At 40.7% G+C, this 21,928-nt stretch overlaps 2 protein-coding genes across 2 annotated transcripts in view; both read left to right on the top strand.

Annotated features, from left to right (window-relative positions):
* The window catches only part of gtf3c5 (general transcription factor IIIC, polypeptide 5), a 22,878-nt gene extending 16,306 nt beyond the window's left edge, over positions 1–6,572 (top strand). The window contains exon 11 of the mRNA XM_052036821.1: positions 208–6,572. Within this exon, the coding sequence (XP_051892781.1) occupies positions 208–362 (155 nt within the window). The 3' untranslated portion in view covers positions 363–6,572. The remainder of the gene's footprint in view (positions 1–207) is intronic.
* On the top strand, positions 5,972–21,928 carry LOC127582295 (bile salt-activated lipase-like). The gene is made up of 11 exons (XM_052037473.1): positions 5,972–5,977; positions 6,438–6,693; positions 8,481–8,600; positions 9,586–9,783; positions 13,366–13,496; positions 14,716–14,823; positions 15,347–15,464; positions 16,878–17,061; positions 18,307–18,510; positions 19,204–19,401; positions 21,070–21,928. Exons 1-11 carry the CDS (start codon positions 5,972–5,974, stop codon positions 21,242–21,244), a joined length of 1,698 nt encoding a protein of 565 aa, XP_051893433.1. The 3' UTR covers positions 21,245–21,928.

Below are 21,928 nucleotides of genomic sequence, written 5' to 3'. Positions count from 1 at the left end.
GAGATTTGACTTGTGGAATAGCTCCACTTCACTAATAAGGCTTAACATTTGAAAGTTACACTTTTCACCTACGGCATATGACAAGTGGGTGGGCTGGGTTGTGTTTTATTATCCTCTGCTAAACTGGAAGGACCAGATTGTAATCCCTTGTCTCTATAAGGCTGACATTGCCTTTTCTTGTAATTGTTTTTTTTCTTTCATGGTCAGCTTCAACCTCTTTGAGAAAGAAACCATCAGTCACACAGGAAAGAGAAGAGTATGAATCTGCTGAGGAAGAGGAGGAGGAAGAGGAGGAGGAAGAGTACGCACCATCAGAGGGAAGCGAAAATGAAATGGAGACTGAAATTCTTGATTACATGTGATTTAATTGAATGTGAGCTGGACTCAGTTACGAGGAGAGAAGAGCAACACTGATTATGTTGCATTGAAAATACCCCACTATACTGACAAAGGATGCTAATTTTGCAGGGACTGTTTGTAACATCACGTAGACCTTGTGCAGCAGGGTCTCACGCTGGCGTTGCAGGCTGCATTGGGGCCAACATCTCCGATAGAAGAAACTGCTGCTGGAGTTGGGTGTTGGCCGTCACTCACTCATTCTGCAGCTGCTTGTTTTCTTTTAGCGAAGGCAATGTATTGGAAGGTGACCAAGACCTGAGCAAGTTTAGTTGAACTGGTGTTAGCTGACCAAGAGATGTGGGACCTATCTGCTGATGTGCAGCATCTTCTGTCTCTCCATTATGTGACCAGGGAGGCAAGTGGATTGTGTGGAAGCTCAGTAATGTGTAATTATGAATTTGTTATGGAATATCAAATGAGACATTTCTGTGGTTTGATGTGAAAACTTGTGGTTGAGTTGTGGGCTGCAGGCTGGTGTTCTCTGTGACACCTTATCCTTCAGGATTTCTCCTGCAGTGAGTATCCATTCAATAGGCACCTAATCTACCAAGACCAGCTTCCTGCTGCTGGCCATGATGTTGGCACCAGAATCAGTTCCAGACATTCCCGTTGCAGGTAAACAGGTTAGGTTGCAAGACCTTTATTTTCAGGCAGTTTAGTGTATCTATTTTTGTAACCCAGTAGGCAGTTGTGCTTCTGATTCCGCAAGGCAGTGATTTTCCATCTGGGATGAAATGAAATCCAGAAGGGACCCGAGTGCCTTCACTAACAGAGTAGTGAGTCTAGCATCAGACACTGGCAGAGGTGAGGGAGAGTAAAGCCAATAGACTATAGAGTTGAGGGGGAAGGGGAGGTTCTACTATCAGATCGTACTAATTATTGCTCTGAGAGAGCAACTTCAGCCATTCCCAGCATTTAATGGATTTATTTCAGATTTCCAGCATCTGCACAATTTTGCTTTTCAATTCTAATTATGCCTGAGCCAGCCTCTGCAGATCATGAAGTTAATACTGCAAACTAATGGAAACTTCCCTGCAACTTATGTACTTCCAGTAAACCTGCAATCCTCACTTAACATTCCATAGGTCTTGGTTCACTCAGCCTGGGCTTAAATTCCTTGGCTGTAGGAGAGAATGCATTCATACATCTGCAAATGAAAGGTAAGAAAAGACATGCCCCACACTTACATTACCAAACAAATCATTAATCCCTCTATACCCATGATATTCCTAAGTGCATTTCTTGGTGGTCTGGTTTGGCGGTTATTAGTATTAGGACAGGATTGTATGTGGCTTGAATGGACATAGGCAGCACTCGTGGGAGGCTCCAGGCTTCAGGTGGATTGTTTTATCCATTTGGTGAATGATGTACTGTTAACCTTGAATTCTAATGTTACTTTTGCTGCACTCATTCTAAGTCTGACTGAACACAACAAGAGCATGGAAGCAAAGGAAAAAGAGTGGTCCAATAGTGAGAGGGAGCTGGAGGTGGCCCTTTGATTTTCTTCTCTCCACCAATCTTTATCCTTTCCTGAAAGTGTTAAAAAAAAATCCAAAATTCCAAAACAATTGGTGCAAACTTGGTGTTGGAGGGGGATTGCAATGTGCAGAGTTAGCATGATCTAATACAAATGGAAATCATGTAAGCAACAGGTGCTTGAAGCTCAGAACACAAACTAATCTCGTGCTTGAGAAATTCTCAGCTGTGAAAACAGTTATTAGGATAAGAGAGTGCGATTTGTGGAACTGTTTACCTTAGGGAAGCAGGGACTACAGAGTGCAGGACGAGAGAGTTACTTTTATTGTGAGGTCAGCACGATTGATTTTCTGTTTGTTCATGTTTTATTGACCCTTTGCCATCATCAAATGAAAACTGACACTAATCCCTGTCACAGATCTGTTGCTCCATTTCATTTCATAAACTGGATATTATAACATTAACTCGTGGTACTGGTTGTGCCAGGGGAGGCGTAGTGTGCAACTTTGCTCTCAATTACATACTAAAGAGAACTGACATTTATGGAAGTGTACAAAAAAAAGTCAGTTGGGCACATAATTAAAGAGGACTAATTAGTATCCTTGTAGGGGAAGAAGCAAGAGTCCAGGACCAGTATGGAGAGTGTTTTAAAGAACTGGTACAGGGAGGATTATCCAGATGGCCTCTTTCAAAATCGTTGTGGTCCTGTGAATCTACCTCTCACATGCATGCGATATCTGAGAGTACCAGTGAATCAATGTTTAGAAGTAAATGCCCAGTTATTCTGTATTTTAGTAGTATTAGTTGATCTCCAGGATACCAGGAGAAGTCCTCTGTTCTTTGATTAATACAGTGGCAACCTTTTACATTTTTGGAAGTTGGGAGATAGGTTTAGTATTTCATTCCACCTGTTGGTAAATACTGTTCCTGTTCCTATGGTGCACTACATAGAACAAGCACAGTCCAAGTCCAGGCCCACAGGTTCTGCTGTTGCCCAGGGCTGATGGCATGTGATGGACAGTGCCAGCATTCTAACGGAATGGATCAGAGACCACTTATGGTATCTCAAAGGGCAAAAGATTAAGATCTGATGATTCCCAGTGGGTGTTTCATGGCACATGCCCTGTACACAAACTTTTTCCTTGCTCCTCTCCACAACTCACAATGTAAATTAAATGTAATGGTGCCATTGCATTTGTCTACAAAAACACTGCTTCCTATAGCAGCTATTCCATATTGAGGCCAAACATTTAATTCCAAATTTAGGCCATGCTTTCCCCAACGTCTTCTCTGAAGGAAGAACTCACTGGGGACTGGATCTAATGATGTTGGCTGCATTTGATGGGCAACAAGCTAAAATAATGTTGGCTAATTAAAATAACTTCTCTGCAGCCCTGGTGATGTAATTTTGTCGTGTTTGGAGGGAGTCACATTATGGGATGTGGCCCAAAGAGCCACTGGCAAAAATGAATTGAAAGCAGCTGCATGATGTTCAATGGCCGCATCAGATAGAAATCATCAAGCCTTTTAAAACAAAATAATTTAAAATTGCATAGAATGTAAAACACACAAGCTTGTCATTTGTTCCATGCTGGTATTTGTAGTCTATTAGAGTTGCCTCCTACCCCATTTGATTTCACCCTGCACATCCTTCTATGGTTCTCTCTGTCGCTGTTTACCTCACTTCTACTTAAAGGCATTCCTGCAATTCATCTGAACTGCTCCAACTTTAACATTTTAATCATTTTCTGGATAAAGAAGTTTCTATTGAATTTCTTACTGGATTTATTAGTGGACTTTGTTTCTTTATGACCACATTAAGCTCTCCTCAAATGGGATCATATTCCCCACATTTATTCTGTTATACACTGTCCTAAATTTAAATACTACAGACTGGTACCACCTCAACTTTTCTTCTGAGATAGAAACCCCAACTTGCCTGACCAAACTTTCTTAGCAGTCTTACTGTGGTTTCTAAAATTATTTCAGTTTTTCAATAACAGTGGACCGAATGGTCTCCTGCGGTGTTCTAGCACAGGAGGTCTAATTGGAAGGAAAAGAACCAAGATAATTTTTATGACCAGCCGGGTGTTGAAATATGAACAAATTGAATGGCAAGGGCATCAGCAATATCCCCTCTAGTAGAAAGAACTAGCATTTCTAAGTACCAATTTGTCCTATTAATTTACACTTCAATTTCAGTCACTTTATGTAGGGAATGAAGCAGCAAGTTTGTAGACCAGTAAATAATTGACCAGGACCCTGGGGAGAACTTCCCTGTTACATGGATTCATGTCTCTGGAGAAAGACTTGATCTGACAATCTTCTAAATCAAGCGATGAAGGATTACATATTGAACCACAGATGATGCCCTGACAGAGATGCTGTTGCTGTTGGACCATCAGATTAAAGTAAAATGTTGCCATCGATGCCACATCAGATTGGCTCTGGCTCAGGAGAATTCCAACTATCCAAAGCCTAATGCTTTATCTTAGGTAATTGGGAGGCTGCTGATGAGGTCAGACAGTGAACAGGTGTAATTCCTATTAGGGCCTGAAAAGATCACAACTGCTGCATTGATCACTGTGAAGAGCAACAGACCTTAATGGAACTCCATCCATGACAGCCTCACCTCCATCCCATAGGTAACAAATGTCTGTCATGATCTAGTGGTCCAATACCACCGCTAAGTGTGGAAAGATTGATGGTCAGAGATCACTGCACGAGGTTCTGATGTGAATTGTATTTAAAGATTGCAATCAGTGATGAGGCCTGAGTGTTGAAAAGCAAGGCTGGCAAATGATAAGGAAAAACATCCATGTCACAGTACAGGCATTTTATTTCATGTTGCCGATCTCCGTATGATTGCTCCTAGCTTTTTTTGTGAGTGTGCAACAAAGATTGTAAGTTGCAGACAAAAGCTTCAATTTATGTCACAAATAAGGAAATGTGACTTGTGACTTAGGTGTGCAACTGAAGATAGGAAAACATCAGTTTTGTCAAAACTGTTGAACTGAATTCATGTAGAATTGCCTTTGCAATTTTCCTGATGGGTATAATTTAACTTGGGAGTGATTGCTAGCACTATCTAACCTACGTAAAATGACTTTATGTGGAATTTGCATATGAAATATGAGTACTGATGGACCAATTCTTGGTTCTACATCTACTTAAGGAACTCCATCATAGTTTTAACAGCCCTTTGTCAGTTTTCTCCTTTCTAAAGGTAGGAACCCTAGCCTGTTCAGTTTTTCAGTTTTCCCTTGCTTTTTTTTTAAACTGATTCCAATTTTTCAGTCCTTCTCTGGGCACCTATTCCACGAGTCACTCTTGTGTGCAAAGAGAAGTTTCCAGGTATTAGTGCAATGCTTGTCTAATCAGTTCGACTTTTGTCTCTTGTATTTAATTTAGTTTTCTGAGTGACCTTTTCCCCAGCATTTACTGCTATTTGCAAACCTCTGTGTAGGATCTCAGATCTGTATTAATAGTGCATTTATCCACTGGACTAATAACAGATCCAAAACGTATTTGTTTTCTTCTTACAATTAAACAGATGAGGCGTATTTATTTTGTGAATATAATGTCCCAGTGGTTTGGTAAAAATCATGGGGAAGGATAGTGAAGGAAGAAAACACCTGAAACATTCCTGCTTTAAGCAGTATATTTACTGAACTTCTGTATATTGATAAGGTGTTGTCACTGACCTTGAAAACTAGTCTGTCTTTTGCTGATTATAAATGCCTATCCACGTTAACTAATGTCATTATGATATACTTGTTTATTAAAATAAGCAGACTAACCTTGACAGTGTTATCTATGGTCAATATATAGTGTAAGCTAATATTCATGTATATAAACGTATGTTGGAAAAGCTCAGATTTAAAGTGCAGACCTGTAAGATGACTTACTGGCAGTTTCTTGGGCTCCTGTTAGGCAGTTTTTTCCTTGATGCTCTAGCAAGGGCCACAGTGAGTCTCCGCATACCTCGTTATTTGTAACTTTGTGGGATTAGTAGTCAATTGTTATACTGTCCTTTCCCTGAGGGGACTTGAGTTTGACTTCCATTTCGTTTGACAGATGTAAGTCCTGTGTGGCTATGGAGGTAATTGGTATGATGCATGTAGAAAAAGGAATCCACCCATAAAATAGTCTTTAACTCGAGACAAATTAGTGCTCAGTGAGACTATCACTGGAGTGCAAAATGCCAATATCACATAGCCATCGAAAAGGATCTCTTCCATTCGCTGAAAGCATTTTAGAAGGAGCTTTATTCTATCCAATCCATTTAGAATGTTTGATGGGTTGGTGTAGAGGTGCGTTTGCTCTGTATTTAACCAAAGTTTAATAGTCCTTTGATAAACAGGGGAATTGCATGATTATTAAGAATGGAAAAACAATGATCTAGCAAAACAGATAATTGGGGCCTAAATGAAAGTAGAAAGGTTTCTTGGTTTTACGTTTGGGACATTGAATATTTAAAAAAAATAAGATATTGACTTATATAGGATGCTGTTAGACTGCAATTCTGTATTAACTAATTGACCTAACCACTGTGGAACTAGTGTTCTCTGATTCACTCACTTGATTCTCTGTACAATATTTCTCTCCCTCCTCTATTCTTTTTCCTTCACTGTCTCTCCCTCTCTGGTTCCCTTGCTCTTTCCCACCAGCTGGGTGTCGTGGAAACCGAAGGTGGACGTGTGGAGGGTACCTTCAAACGGGATGGATTGTTTTCATCTGTGGACATTTTCAAAGGAATTCCTTTTGCTGCCCCTCCAAAGCGATTTGAGAAAGCTGAACCACATCCCGGGTGGCCTGGTAACATCTCTCCTTTTTTGCATTTTGTGATGCCTTTATTCCACTTAAAAATGGATAAAAGATATCTTCAAAGTCCATGGTCCAATCAATATAGGGAGCTAAGGAGGGAAATAGCTTGTAAATATAATCTTGAATGCTCTCACAGATAGAGAACATCATTATTTAGACGCAGGTTGTGGGTGTCGCTGGCATTGCCGGCGTTATCACCCTTAAGAAGATGGTGGCAAACAAACTTCTTGAACCCTTGCAGTCCACATAGACAGAGGTACTTTATCATAATTTGGTGCAACTAAGTGACTTTTTCAGAGGGCAAATCAAAAGTGAACAATGTTGCTCTAGGTCATGAAATCACATGTAAGACGCTCATTTATGGTTAAGGATGAGAGGTTTCCTTCACTTAAAAGTCAATAGTGAACCAAATGCCCAATCTGTTATTTTTCTCATTCCTTATTTTGGATGAATAATTGAATTTAAATTCATTGGCTGCCATGGAGAGATTAGAACTCGCATCTCCAGTTTATCAATGCGTGTTAGACTGGATTACTAACTCAGAAGCAGCCACTACACCATTTGGGTTGCAATACTGTTTTGGAATTGGTTTATTATTGTCACCTGTACCAAAGTACAGTGGAAGAACTTGTCTTGCATACCCTTCATACAGATTAATTCATTACACAGTGCAGTGAGGTAGTACAAGGTAAAACAATACAGAATGCAGAGTAAAGTGTCACAGCTACAGAAAAAGTGTAGTGCAGGTAGACAATAAGATGCATGGTCATAACGAGGAAGATTGTGAGGTCAAGAGTCCATCCTATCGTACTAGGGAACCATTCAATAGTCTTATAGCAGCGGGATGGAAGCTGTTTTTGAGCCTGGTGGTACGTGCTTTCAGGCTTTTGTATCTTCTGCCTGATGGGAGAGGGGAGAAGAGAGAATGTCCCAGGTGGTTGGGGTCTTTGATTATGCTGGCTGCTTCACCAAGGCAGTGAGCAGTGTAGACATAGTCAATGGAGGGGAGGCTGGTTTCCCTGATGTGCTGAGCTGTGTCCACAACTTTCTGCAGTTTCTTGGGTCCCAGGCAGAGCAATTGCCATACCAAGCCATGATGTATCCAGATAGGATGCTTTCTATGGTGATTCAGTAAAAGTTGGTGAGTGTCAAGGGGGACATGCCAAGTTTCTTTAGCCTCCTGAGTATCAATTCCAAAATCAGATTCCACTCCACAAACTTGAGCACATAATCCAGCTGCTACTACTAGTACATTATTGCTAAATTTACAAGAGCCATGATTTTGTTTTATAAATATGAAAGTCTATTTATTATTTATTGTGTTCCTCTATTTATAATTTGAGCACTCTTAATAGACATACTTAATTTTAGTTTGATTGCATAAAAGACAACTGAATTGTACAACAGAATCTACATTTAAAAATGTTATTGATGGATATTAATTCAAAAATGTAGGTTTGTGCTATGTCACAAGCTCAAATTTAAATAAATGTTCTAATCAATTGTATGGTCTTGGGAAAAATGTGTGAAAACATTCATTAATAAAAGAAAAATCTGCTCCAATTAAACACTAATAAGTAGGGTTTGAAAATTTTCCTGCATTTATAATTGATTTAGTTGAATTAATACTGTCTAGTGATCTCCTGCCCTACACTATCACAGAGTCTACACTTAAAAACTAATTGCCTGTAAGGTGTTTGATATTTTCAAAGGATCATTATAAACCACAGTGCATTTTCTTTCCTTCTATTAACTCCTGGTGCTTGTGTCATTACCAGATATATTGAAGGCTAAAAAATTCAAACCCAGGTGTTTCCAAACAACTTTGACACAGGATTCTGTTTTTGGGAGTGAAGATTGTCTTTACCTGAATATTTGGGTCCCACATGGGAAAAAAGGTAAAAAAAAAATAAAATCACAGATTAAAAGTGTACACAATCACCATTCTCAGTTTAGTGATTGTAAAGTTGCATCAATCTTATGAACACAATCATTTTCTTTGAGGTCTTTGTCTTTTCCAAATATCTATGGTATTGTGTTTGTTAGGGATGTTGGTGTTGAGATGTCAAGTTTTTTTTTACACCTGTAGTAAGAGAGACACTGATCTTTAGCAGACCCAGTACTTAGAGTTCAGGTTCTCCTATACATCACAATACAATGACTTTAACCCAATTGCAATTCACCCACAGTTTCATCAGTTGCAGCAGGTATTCCTGTGCCCTGTCTGACAAAATACCTTTATTTTGTGGCATCTTATGGGTACAATTATATCACTACAGAATTGGGTTGCTAGTCTGCCTCTCTTCACTTGAGCTCCAATGCACATTACTTTTATTAACTTAATGCTGAAATTATTGCAACACAAATACTATTTAATTTGAGTTTACATCCAAACTGTACTTGGAAGTGTTTGAAGGTTTAGTACGGAGGGAGCTTTATTACAGCTTGACCTATACTCTGCCTGGGAATTTTGATGAGACACTGTGAAGAGAATTTTAGTCTTCTCTAACCTATATTGTACTGGGGAAAGCTTGACATTGATAACAGCGAAAACCAAAACAATTTTTTCAGTAGTAAATGAAAATTTAAAGAATTGCAAATGTTTTTCTGAAACAAAAACAGAAAATGCTGGGAATATCCAGCAGGTCGATCAGCATCTGTGGAAAGAGAAACAGTTAATATTTCAGATCAAAGACCTGATGCTGCCTGACCTGTTGAGCATTTCCAGCATTTTCTGTTTTTGTAATGGTTTCGCTGTGTATTCAATTAGCTCTTTTGTAACCACAAGCTCCATCCTTCAATTTTATAACATCTGTTGCTATGTAGATTTTAATCTGATTAATCAGTCATAATGAAAAAACTATTTGCATGTGCCCTCCTCAGTGTCCACCAATTTGCCCGTTATGATTTGGATCTTTGGAGGAGGTTTCTTGATAGGATCAGGGCAGGGAGCCAACTTCCTGAAGAACTACCTGTATGATGGACTGGAGATTGCAACCCGAGGCAAAGTCATTGTTGTGACCTTAAACTATCGGGTCGGTCCACTGGGGTTTCTCAGTACAGGTGATGCCAATGCACCAGGTTAGTGTTTACACCTTTTTACCATCATCATGACTGTCACTGGATCTCAGTGCAATAATTTACATGTTTCTCATCCTCATTTTTAAACATCTCCTTTGATCTCACCTCTCACTATCAATGTAACCTTCTCCAGGCCTACATTATTTAAGATCTCTGTACTCCTCCTGCTCTGGTTGGATTTCTATTATTCTGCCTTAAGGACATTTTACTATATTTAGTTTGCTATATAAATGCAGCATAATGTTGTAATGCTATATGATCAGGTGGCCACAGACACATACAAGGTTGCCCTCCTACCTGCTCCTTGCTCCTCCCTCACACACCCTCTCCTGATCCCTGTCTCCACCACCTCTGAATTCCTTCATCTCCAGGTCCCAAACCTCAGCCTCTGTCCAACCCTTCCTCTTGCATCCTCTCCTCTTTCTCTCTTCTTTCAAACTCCCCTTCTTTTCACACCTGTTACCTCCTCCCTCCTGCTCACCTTTTAGTCCTCCAGTCCATTGCATGCACCCACTCCTGGATCCTACCCCTCCACTGACCCTCCATCTTTGCCCTACCCCACTATCCGGCCTTAGAAACTTAAAGTAAAATTTCCAGTCGTTTGTTGAATGCTGCCTGGAGTTGACTGAATAGCTTCTTGCCTAGTCGCAGGTCTCCTTTGAGAGATCTTGATGCTGGTAGTGTGCAGATTCCCGGTGTGTTACAGGCATGTAGTTGGTTGTCGATGCACCTTTTACTGGTCAAAGGAGATAGATTATTCTTCTCAGAGGAGGGGCCGAAGCCTCTACCATCAATGGAAATGGCATCTGCGCGCGCGCGCGTGTGTGTGTGTGTGTGCGTGCGCGCGTCTGTGTGTAGCCTGCTCTCCAATTGTCTTATCACAGGATGAAGCTCTTCCTCTGTTTAAGACTGTGTAGTAGTCAGTGTGCAGTGGTAACCCACAATAAAAGAATGCACCCACAGGCAGATTCCACTCCTCAATATGAAATTAATTAGAAAGTCAGGGCCCTCATGGGCAACCCCAAAAGCTGCAGACCTGAATATTGCTCAGCTATCATTGCCTGGGCATCCAACCACTTTACACTTTGCTGACATCACCACCTTGAATGAGAGGCAACAGACAGGAGATAGCCAGCTCAACAAACAAGGTAACAAGGTGGTGGGTACACTTTCTTTTGGAATGCATCATCATTGGGTGAGTTCCAGTGTCAAGGATGAGCAACTTCCCTCCCGATGGCTGAGTATCTCGCGATGTTGCAGCTCATCCAACAGAGAACAGGTATGCTGCAGTCATCAATATGTACAGTCCCATCCTGGAAGCTACAGGTGAAGTCAAGGAGAACTTCCTCAACCCTGGTCTGAGTCCCAAAGGAAGATAAATGCTAGAGTTGGAAAGGAAGCAAATCTCTGGAAATGTATGATTGGCAAGGAAGGAAAAGAGGAAGCTAATTCCACTGGAGCTCTCCTGAAAAAGTGTTTGGAAAATAGTCTTGTTAAAACCAACAATCTCTTTTTTTTAGAGAAACAGCAACCTCGTGACAAAATCCCCTAACTGGGCTTTGGCATCTGTTAGACTATGTCATTATGCAAGCAGGAGACCACAAGGATATTCTCATCAGCACTGCCGTAACAGTTGAATTGACCATCCTTGTCCTGTCATTTCCATCAGCCTGACCCATAAACAACGATGAGACCAAAAATACTGATACAAGAAAAGGTTGCAAGATGCCTCAGCCTTTCACAAGCAACCAGATGATTCCCAAGTAACGGGAGCTACAGTGTGTCCACAGTTCTTAGTCTATCCTGAACGCCACCATATTTAGATACCCGTAAAGAGACACAAGAGACTGCAGATGCTGGAGACTGGAGCAACAAACAATCTGCTGGAGGACCTCAGTGGGTCGAGCAGCATCTGTGGGAGGAAAGGGATTGTCGACGTTTTGGGTCGAAACCCTGCATCAGGACTGCTAGTGGAGAGGCGGATGACTGGTATAGAGAGGAGATGGGGAGTGGTGAGAAAGGATTCTGAGCTGACTGGTGGACTGAGGAGGATTGCAAGGTGACAGGTGGGTAGTGCCAGGTAGGGGAGGTGAGTGAGGGTGGAGTTAGAAGACAGTGAGTGGTGAATGATAGATGGAGGCAGACAGAGAGAGAGGAAAAGGGGAAAAAGAGCAGCTGTGTCCTTTCTTCACACTCCCGTCCACCCACTTTGCTTCATCCTTTTTTTCCCGTTTTCCTCTCTCCGTCTGCCTCCATGTATCGTTCACCAGCCACAGTCTCCCAACTCCACCCCCACTCACCTCCCCTACCTGGTACCACCTGCCTGGCACCTTACACCCCTCCTCGGTCCACCAATCACCTTGGAATCCTTTCTCACCACTCCCCATCTCACCTCTCCACTCGCAGTCCTGATGCAGGGTTTCGACACAAAACGTCGACAATCCCTTTGCTGCCACAGATGCTGCTCGACCTGCTGAGTTCCTCCAGCATATTGTTTGTTACCTGTAAAGAGACTCTTGGCTTCTTTAGCAGTAAACACTGGGAGTGGGGCAAGAATGACCAGAAGGTAATTAACTACAAAAGTATGGTCTTCTTGGATATGAACCTCTACCATGCATCAAAGGGAAACAAAAAAACTACAGGCACCTCAAGTGTGATGTGCATAAAATTCTGATCTAAAGAATAGGTGATAGTTGGGAAGAGTGCAGGAAATCCAGCAACCAGCTGTTAACCACAATACTCATGGATTCTTCACAAATATTGTAGTTAACAGCAAGTTGTTGGATTTCCTGCATAGCTAGTAGCTTCACAAGATAATCTACAACACAAAACCTTAAAGGCCCATCAGGTGCAAAGGAGAGCTTGGAGAACAAAGAGCCTGTCAGTGCCCACTGGAAACATAGAAATTAAGTGCTGGAGTCAGCAATTTTCCCCTTCAAGCCTGTTGCGCCAATCAATGTGATCATGATTGATCCTCTATCTCAGATGGAAAGGAGTACTTCTAAGAACTCAAGTTAGACTCTGCCCTGAAGCAAATCTATAAAACAAATGGGAAACTGGTCAACCTTCACTGCCTCTACCCCAAAGCTAAGGTCGTTGTAAACTCAGTTATTGAGCTGCTGTACCCTGATGACACTTATGTATGTGGACACTTGACAGACCTCAAACTCATTGTGACTTGTTCATGGAAGTGTACAAATGGCTTCACACTAAACATCCATAAGACAAAGGTCCTTTCCTAACCTGTAATGGTACATGGGACCCTACAAAACGTGCATCCAGTGTGCTGTAAATGCCGTCTTGTTCTCAACATCTGCATTATTTTTAAGAACTTGATGGACATTAATTAGTCTTTCAACTCACTACCACAGTAAGCTAAACTTTATAATGAATAGTGTGTGTGTGTTTGGACAACCAGTTAAATTATCATTAATGCATTAGCAATCAACCTCTCTGGCCCAGAGAGAGAAGAATTTAAACTGTTGCCTGCCATTCCCACAAGTAATGAATTCTTAAATATTTTTAAAATGTTTGCATTTTTCTTTCTTCATTTTTGTCTATCATTGCTATTGCTATGCACAGGTAACCAAGGTTTGTGGGACCAGCACATGGCCATTAGTTGGGTAAAAAGAAATATTGCTGCATTTGGTGGAGACCCAAATAAAATCACTATCTTTGGAGAGTCTGCAGGAGCTGCTAGTGTCTCCCTCCAGGTAATTCGACAGTGGCAGTGATGGGTGATGTGGTGGATAGAGCAGATCTGGGATTCAGTCACCTTCTGAGCTCGATCATCTGAGATGGAGCAGCTCCACTCCAATTAAACTTGGTGACCTGGGCCAGACGGGAAATAATGCAAGTCAGGTTTGAGATATTCCTGATCATTGTCCCTGATTAAAATAGAGGGTAGGACCAGGTTTAGTGGACTGCTTTATATATTTAGAGGTGTCGGTTTGGTGGACTGCTTTACATAATCAGAGGTATTGATTATGTTCAAAATAAATAGCTGCAGGGTGGCTGGAACTATGATAGTCAGAAGTATCACACAGACTCACTGACCTGTACACCCAGAGAGTTAGAGTCTGAGTCTAAGTCGAGTTTATTGTCACATGCACAAGTGCAATGAAAAACTTACTTGCAGCAGCATTACAGGCACATAGCATCATAAAGCAGCATTCACAAGAAAAACATAAACATAAATTATACCCAATTTTTACAAAAAATTTTTACAATGACCTGAACACCCAGAGAAAGTCTGAGGCAATGACCTGTACACCTAGAGTCAATGACATGTAACACCAGAGTGAGTTATGAGCTGTATGCATCAGGTGAGTCCAAGACCTCTGCACACAGGATGAAACATTGACCTGTGCACCCAATCAAGGCAATGATCTGCACCCCGGGGAATCAGAACTAAAGCCAGGATTATTTTAGCAGGGGAGATCATTTGATCTCTTCCCTACGTGTTAGCTGTTGACCTGACATGAGTGTTGATTTTGCTCCATTCTATCTTCCTCCTTTCAATATATTTTATCTACAGGAATTTTCTGAAGGTGTGCCAAAACAGTTTGTTTTCTGTTTAAGTGTTCTAGATAAAAGAACATTCTCTTCTTTTGCCACATATTCTGACAATAGAAAAACTGTTTAGCTAGTCTTCTTGCACTATAATTTTGAGGCCTATCTACTGTAAGTAATTTGGCACTTCATAAACACAAAATGCCACATATACTGTAGCACTATTCAAGGCTGTAGTACTTGGAGTGCTCTTCTGCATCTAAGCTACTGTATAAAGTTAGGGATGCTCGAAATAGATCCCAAACCCAGATTGTGACAACTATTTCCACCAAACCGCACCCCCACCCCACCCCCATAGAAATAGTCTAACGAATGTATTTTATTAGTCAAACTTACATAGACTTTCATATTTTTTCGCAGACATTGTCACCATACAATAAAGGATTGATAAAGAGAGCAATTTCACAGAGTGGGGTTGCTACTTGTCCCTGGGCAATTCAGAGGAACCCGTTACATTGGGCACAGCAGGTCAGTAAACATCAATGCCATTGCAACAAATTATCTTCCAGAAACTGACCTGGGCTGAGTTGGATTTGCTGAGCCAGTGTTCAGTGTCAAAACATCTGCTTTATTTAATATTGTGAGAAATATTATTGCACACGGCCATAATTTTCTACTGAGCGATTCTCATTCCAGGGTATGGCTGGGGTGAGTGTGGGGAACTCGATGCTTCACAGATGTTGGGCTTCATAAGGTGAGAATGTGCATCAAAATGTAGCCCAAGCCTGTTGATGCCCATCTGGGGAAGAGATTCCAGTAACAGTCGAGATCTGGTAAGGAGCCAGTCTGAAGAAAGTGACACAAAACTGGGCAGCAAAACATTAGTGGGCAGTGCATTGTCATCTTAGAATCTAAGGTAAATCCTCAGAGTTTGAATGGAGAATTCTTGGGTGTACTTGATGAGGACACTGGTTTTGCAAAGTGAGGAAGTGCTAATGGGAGAAACATAACTGTATCTGAACATACTAAGATGTGATCTGGCATTTTTCAGCTTGCTGACAAGGTTGGCTGTCGAAGGAATGACTCTGCTGCCATGATGGCTTGTCTGAAGGTCACGGATCCCAAGTCTGTCACTTTGGCAATTCCTCTAAAACTTATAAAATCGGAAAGTAAGACTCATAATATGAATATTCCTATCTCATTTAAGTAGTTTTTGACCATATTTTGACTGAAAATATTTAAGCAATATGGCATTTATATTTTGGGGTTTTCAAAGCGTAATGCATTTATTTGGTAATTAGTTTATTGTTATCATATGTACTGACATACAGTGAAAAATATTGTTTTGCATGCCATCCATACAGATCATTTCAAAACAAGTACATTAAGGTAGTGCAAAGGGAAAAGCAATAACAGCATGCAGAAAAAGTGCAGTGCAGGTAGACAATAAGGTACCAGGGCCATGACGAGGTAGATTATGAAATCAAGAGTTCATCTTTTTTGTACAAGAAGTCCTTTCAAGAGTCTTAAACATGACAACTTAGACTGTGAGGCCAAGAGTCCATCTTATCATACAAGAGGTCTGTTCATTAGTTTTTTAAACAGCGGAATAGAAGTTTTCCTTGAACTTGGTGGTGCTTGTTTTCAAGCTTTTGTATCCCCCCTCCCATCGGGCAGAAGATACAAAAGCCAGAAAGCACTACTACCAGGCTCAAGGACAGCTTCTATCTCGCTGACGAACAGACCTCTTGACCTCACAGTCTACCTTGTCATGGCCTTGCACCTTATTGTCTCCCTGCACTGCACTTTCTCTGTAGCTGTGACACTTTATTCTGCATTCCGTTATTGTTTTTCCCTTGTACTACCTCAATGTACTGATGTGATGAATTGATCTGTATGGATGGCAAGCACAAAAATAAACCAATTTACTTCTGTCCGATGGAGAAGAGAGAATGTCCAGGGTGGATCGGTCTTTGATTATGTTGGCTGCTTTCCCAACAAAGTCTGTGAAGAAAATAATTTAAAAAGGTAGTTAAACTGGGCGTAGGCAGGGACTGAAGTTGCTTCTTTAAGTTGATTATTACTTCTCCCCCCGGAAATTCTCTCCACTTGCCTTCAAAAGGTTTCTTTAGTCCATTCACCTCGTAGTCCATGCTGGTATTTATCCTCCACATGAACTTTCTGCCAGTCACCACCCAATCCCATTAACACAATCCTCTGTTGCTTTCACTCTCATGCCTTGATCTAATTTTCTCATGAATAGATCCATTCCCCTTTGCCTGTGGCGAGGAGTTGCACATTCTTCCACTCATGCTTTTCTTTTAATCGATGTTTGCTATTTATTACACTGCCCTATAAAGTGCTTTGAGATCTCCCTCCGCAGAAGAAGGACAATATGTTATTGTCAAATTTCCTCCAGTATCCAAAATTCCACCACTTGAAGCAAGTAGTCAGAAAAAGAAATGACGAGCATATTAGGTGGTAATTCCCTATTAATGAGGGAATGATATCATGGTGTCCTTTTGCATGTAAGAGGAACAGCATAACTGACCAACTACTGCTCTTTTTAAAAAATCACTTAGATCCTCTTATATTCAACATGGTATGGGTCCCTGTCATCGATGGAGACTTCATTCCTGATGAGCCAAAGAAGCTCTTCCACAATGCTGCTGGTATTGATTACATCGCTGGTATCAACAATATGGATGGACATATTTTTGCTGGCCTGGATGTTCCTTCAATCAATAAGGCTGGAAAGACCTATCCGTATGGAACATGGGTTATTTTATTCACTGTATTGGTTTTTGTTGTCTTGGGTGAGACTCCCTCTTAGGAAGATATTTCTTTCCCTTCCCAATATCCCCATATCAAGCATGATTCTTTGAGAGGAACTTATCTTGGACAGATGGTTGAGTGGCTACAAGACTTTGTTGAGGGCAACTCATTTCCTGCGCCCCCCCACCCCACCCCCAATCCCTTTGTGAAGAAGAAACTTGCTCTTGTTTGGAAACTCTCCAGATTCTGAACTCAATGTTGTACGGATCTGGGGGACTTTAAGTACACATCCCATCCCATCAGTTGCTACTTCATTTATATTGTAAAACATAGTTCCAGCAATCCCATGATGTGGACTGCATCTAATAAATGGGTCTAATAAAAGTTGTCCCTGGCCTGTATTGGGAGGGGGAGAAAGGACAGATGTTTTAGCAGATGTACACTTGTCACTTTCTTTAACTAGGGTGTGGAGTGCTATCATTTTCTGACAGCTTTTTCATAGAATAATACATCAATAGTATCATATAAATAGAAGTTTAGAATCTTCCTGAGGTGCTTAACAAGAGCAATATGAAAATAAATATTTTTTGATACAGTTCCACATTAGAAGACATTAGAACAGGTGACCAGAGGCTTCATCACAGGTAGGTTTCAAGGTGCATCATGAAGGAGAAAGAGGTAAAGAAGCAGAAAGGTCCATCGTGCCAGCACTGACTTGTGGAAAGAGCAATTAGTTCCATTGTGCGGGACCTTTCCCCATAGCCCTGGTAATTTTTCCTTTTCAGGCATACAGTCCAAACCATGATCATCTGCCCAAATAGCTCCTTATGTGGCTTGGTGCCAAATTATTTGCTATCACTCCTATGAAGCATTTTCCAATAATGTACTGTTTTAAAGCAACATATTAAGTACTTGGCATAGGACAGGAGAAGGTCTTGAGGAAAGCAAGGGGAAAGTCTATGGAAGGATTTATAAATGAATGAGAATTTTAAAATTTGAGATTTACGATACACTTATGCAGGTTATATTAGTTGCGTGTTGGTAACCACCAGAGAAGACAGGGATTGGACAGGTGGCTATAGAAGTTGTAATGGACAGGGTAGACAATGGCCTATTTTTAAACAAAACTTATCTTGTGATTCGTTACCATTGTAACATTGAAATTATTTAACTGTAGAGTTTTTAAAAAATTGTCCACAAAATAACCTTGATTGTTGGTGTCTACAATATCCACAGGAGTGATCTGTATAATCTCATTCGAGGGCTCACTGTTGACACAAAAGGACAAGGCGTCAACATTACTTATGAGGAATATACCAAGAACTGGCCTTCCAATCCAAGCCAAGAGACTATTAAAAGGACAATAGTGAATCTGGAAACAGATGTCCTCTTCTTGGTGCCCACACAACTGGCACTGGATCTTCATTATCAACATGCTCAGTAAGTAAATCTCCATCTATGAGTACATCTTGTGTAGCAACTTAAGTAGAGAGGCATTGAAAAGAAGTGGAAGTTAATAGACTGTACCATTAAAGGAGGGAGAGGAAGATTCATTCAGCTATCCAATCAGCCACTGGGGATGAAATATATTGATATGTATCCACTGGATAACTATAAATATGGTTTGGACTCTTCTGTTTGAAACCAGTATTTTCAACTGAAACAAAAGAACATTTTATTCTTGATTCTTGCCTGGGTTTCTGTTCAATGCCCAGGCTACCTTTGTGCTCAATTCCTTCCTGGCTGTACTGGTCTGAGCAAGGTACCGATATAGAAGGGAAAATGGGGAGGGGTTAAGGTGGGATAAGAGTGGGGAGGAAGAGATTGTCATTTTTGTTGATTTTCTTCTGTTCCCCTGGGAATTGTCTGGATGTTGTTGGACCCCTACACAAAATTGATATAAAGAATAGGAACGTGGTTAGAACTTGAGGCCTCTATAGCTGCTGCTCAGCTAGAGATTAGTGAGATAAATATAGAGGGAAGAAGGAATAGAAGGACAGAGTTAGATAAAATGTGGGGAGAGACCTATTATGCAGCATCAGTTATGTCAGATGGCCTGCTTCATACAGCTGATATTTCAATGTGTTTTATCTGTTATTTCATTGCATTATTTCTTTTTCACTCCTCTCCCAGGGGAGCACAAACATTCAGCTACCTGTTTTCTTACCCTTCCCGGGCTCCTATATATCCCAAATGGATGGGCGCTGATCATGCAGATGATCTCCAGTACGTCTTTGGAAAACCATTTGCCACTCCGCTTGGGTACCGATCAAAGGACAGAGATGTCTCAAGAAACTTTATTGCCTATTGGACCAACTTTGCCCACACAGGGTGAGAAAACAAAAGAATAGATTTACATTTCTGCTGTACTTTTTCAATTCAGGACTTGCCAAAGCATTTCACAGCTAATGAAATAATATTGAAGTGTGGTCACTGCTGTAATATAGGAAAACACCACTGCCAATTTGTGCAGAGCAAAACCCTGCAAATAGAAGTGTGATCATCTATTTTTAGTGATATTGGTTAAGGAATAAGATTTAACTTGGGACTCTAGACAGAGTCCTTCTATTCTTTAAACTAGAAGTATGGGATCTTTTACATCCATGCCAAAGGACAGACAGGACCTTAGATTAGAACCTCAAATGAAGATGGCATCTCTACTGGAGCAGGTTCCTCAATTTTGCACTGGTTACATTGGCCTGGATTTTTGTAATTCTGTCTCTGGAGTGGGATTTAAATCCATAATCTTCTGGCCTAAGGTGAAAATCCTATCCACTGATCTGCAGCAAGATGTGCATCACTAGCTGCTTCAAGCCAAGATACTTTCTCACTTGGATGGTCCACAGCACCCATTATATCAAAAACAAAAAACACTTTTTTTTTAAAAAAAACATCTGTGTGTAGATCATGCTGTAGTTAATGCCCATCAAAGGATCATTGTTAGAAAACAAACAGGTGGAGTAAGTGGCAAAACTATAGTAGATGAAGTTCAGCTGGACTGCACAGTGATATAGTGGTTAGCATGCTGGATTTGATCCTGACCTTGGGTGCTGTTTGCACATTCTCCCTGTGACCATATGTGTCAGTGTGCTCTGGTTTCCTCCTACATCTTAAAGATGTGCTAGTAGGTTAATTGGCTATTATAAATTACTTCTATAATGTAGATAAAAGTCAAAAGGGTTTTGATGGGCACATGAGAGAGAGAATATATAGGACAACAGGGAAATGAGGATGGAGGGAATGGGTTTGGTTTTGTAGGGAACCAAAGTGAAGCTGTATGGTGAAGATCTGACTTTAAGCAAATTCTCCCATATATTTTAAAGCATTTAGATAGTAATGATAAAATGTTTCATGGAACTCATTAATGCCTGGATACACTATATATTTTCATTAGTTTAATTATAACATTAAGATGAAAAAAATCAATGAAATGAAATTATAGCAAGGATGTCTAGAGTGATATGATATGGGTAGGTATAGACGTTTCTGACTTGCAGAGAAATCTGCACTGCCTGTACTGTTCAAGATATACCACAAGGAGACAGTTGTAGTTTGGGCCCCTACAAATTCCCTTAGCTATGCCTTTGAACTGGCAAAAAGTGAGTAGAATTGAAGGAAAAGTTATTCAGCCAGGTGAATGATTATGTTGGTGGAGGTAAACTAGTTGACCATCTATTCAAGGAAGGAATGGAGGCCCTCAGAGTAGAGGGATTGTACGTCCATTGGGCAGGTGAATTGGTTAGGCCTATGATCCTATCAAAGAGGCAAAGGGCATCAGAGGTATCACAGATGTAAACAGGAAGGAAATCAAGGTGAGCAGAAGCAAGTTCAGCAGGGCAAGAGCATGCTGAAGCACGCTGCCTGAGCTGCTGAGTGTTTCCATGATGTTCGATTTTTATTTCAGATTTCCAGCAACTGCAGTTTTTTTTATATAAGTTATAACTATAAGCTGCTCAAAGAGAATATAACCAGCATATATAAATACATTTTGTCTTTCAGTGATCCTAATAGGGGTGAATCCCAAGTTCCCACTTCATGGATCCATTATACATCAACATACACCCAGTATTTGGAAATTAACAATGACATCAACATGAACTCTGTCAAGCAGCGGCTTGGCTACGAGAGTGTTAACTTCTGGAACCGGACATATACTGCTTTGATCACTCCTTAAACCTGCGCGGAAGGGTTTGATCAGTGCACAACTCTGAAATAAACCAATAATTTTAGACCTCATCTTTTAGATGTTTACCTTTGTCTTACTGGTTAGATTGACCCACCTGCATTCATGAATAGACTACCAGCTATAGAGTAGAGAATTTTCCTTCTCATCCCACCTACCTCAATGAAAGATTTTACTCAAGACCAGTAAATTGAATCCTTCCCTTCCCATTGACCATTAAGGTAACAATGAAGGGAATGGATAGCACATTCCACATTGGGACAGCCAAGTTTCTGTATGGTTGGTACTTCCCATTTCATAAAGTACAATCAATCAATCTCAGCTCAAGTAGTAAAAAAGACTTGCATCATATAGCATCTTTTCATGACATTAAGACACCCAAAAGTACTTTACAGCTAGGAGTGTAACGGTACTATTGAGGGAAACACAGAAGCCAATTTTCATAGATGTTCATTTTTCAATTATGTTAATAGGAGATAATCATGGTGAGGCAGTGGTGATATTTGTCATCTCCAACATCAGGGCAATCAATTAGGAATGGGCAATGATGATCGCATCCTTTCAAATATTGCCCACAGCCTGAAAATACAAAAGGAAAAAAAGGTCTCAAAGCAGTAAATGTTCCACTTAGCCTTTGCCAAGGTTTCTTCAAGATGGTTTATGTGGTGAATAAGG

This window comes from Pristis pectinata, chromosome 23, assembly GCF_009764475.1.
Source record: "Pristis pectinata isolate sPriPec2 chromosome 23, sPriPec2.1.pri, whole genome shotgun sequence".
Classification (NCBI taxonomy): Eukaryota; Metazoa; Chordata; class Chondrichthyes; order Rhinopristiformes; family Pristidae; genus Pristis; species Pristis pectinata.
This window is presented reverse-complemented; position numbering and strand designations above follow the sequence as displayed.

Excerpts from the sequence above, each read along its gene's own strand:
- LOC127582295 (XM_052037473.1), top strand. Across the intron at positions 6,694-8,480 it reads ACCACATCCCGGGTGGCCTG|ATATATTGAAGGCTAAAAAA; the intron begins GTAACATCTCTC and ends TGTCATTACCAG. Across the intron at positions 18,511-19,203 it reads CTTCATTATCAACATGCTCA|GGGAGCACAAACATTCAGCT; the intron begins GTAAGTAAATCT and ends CTCCTCTCCCAG.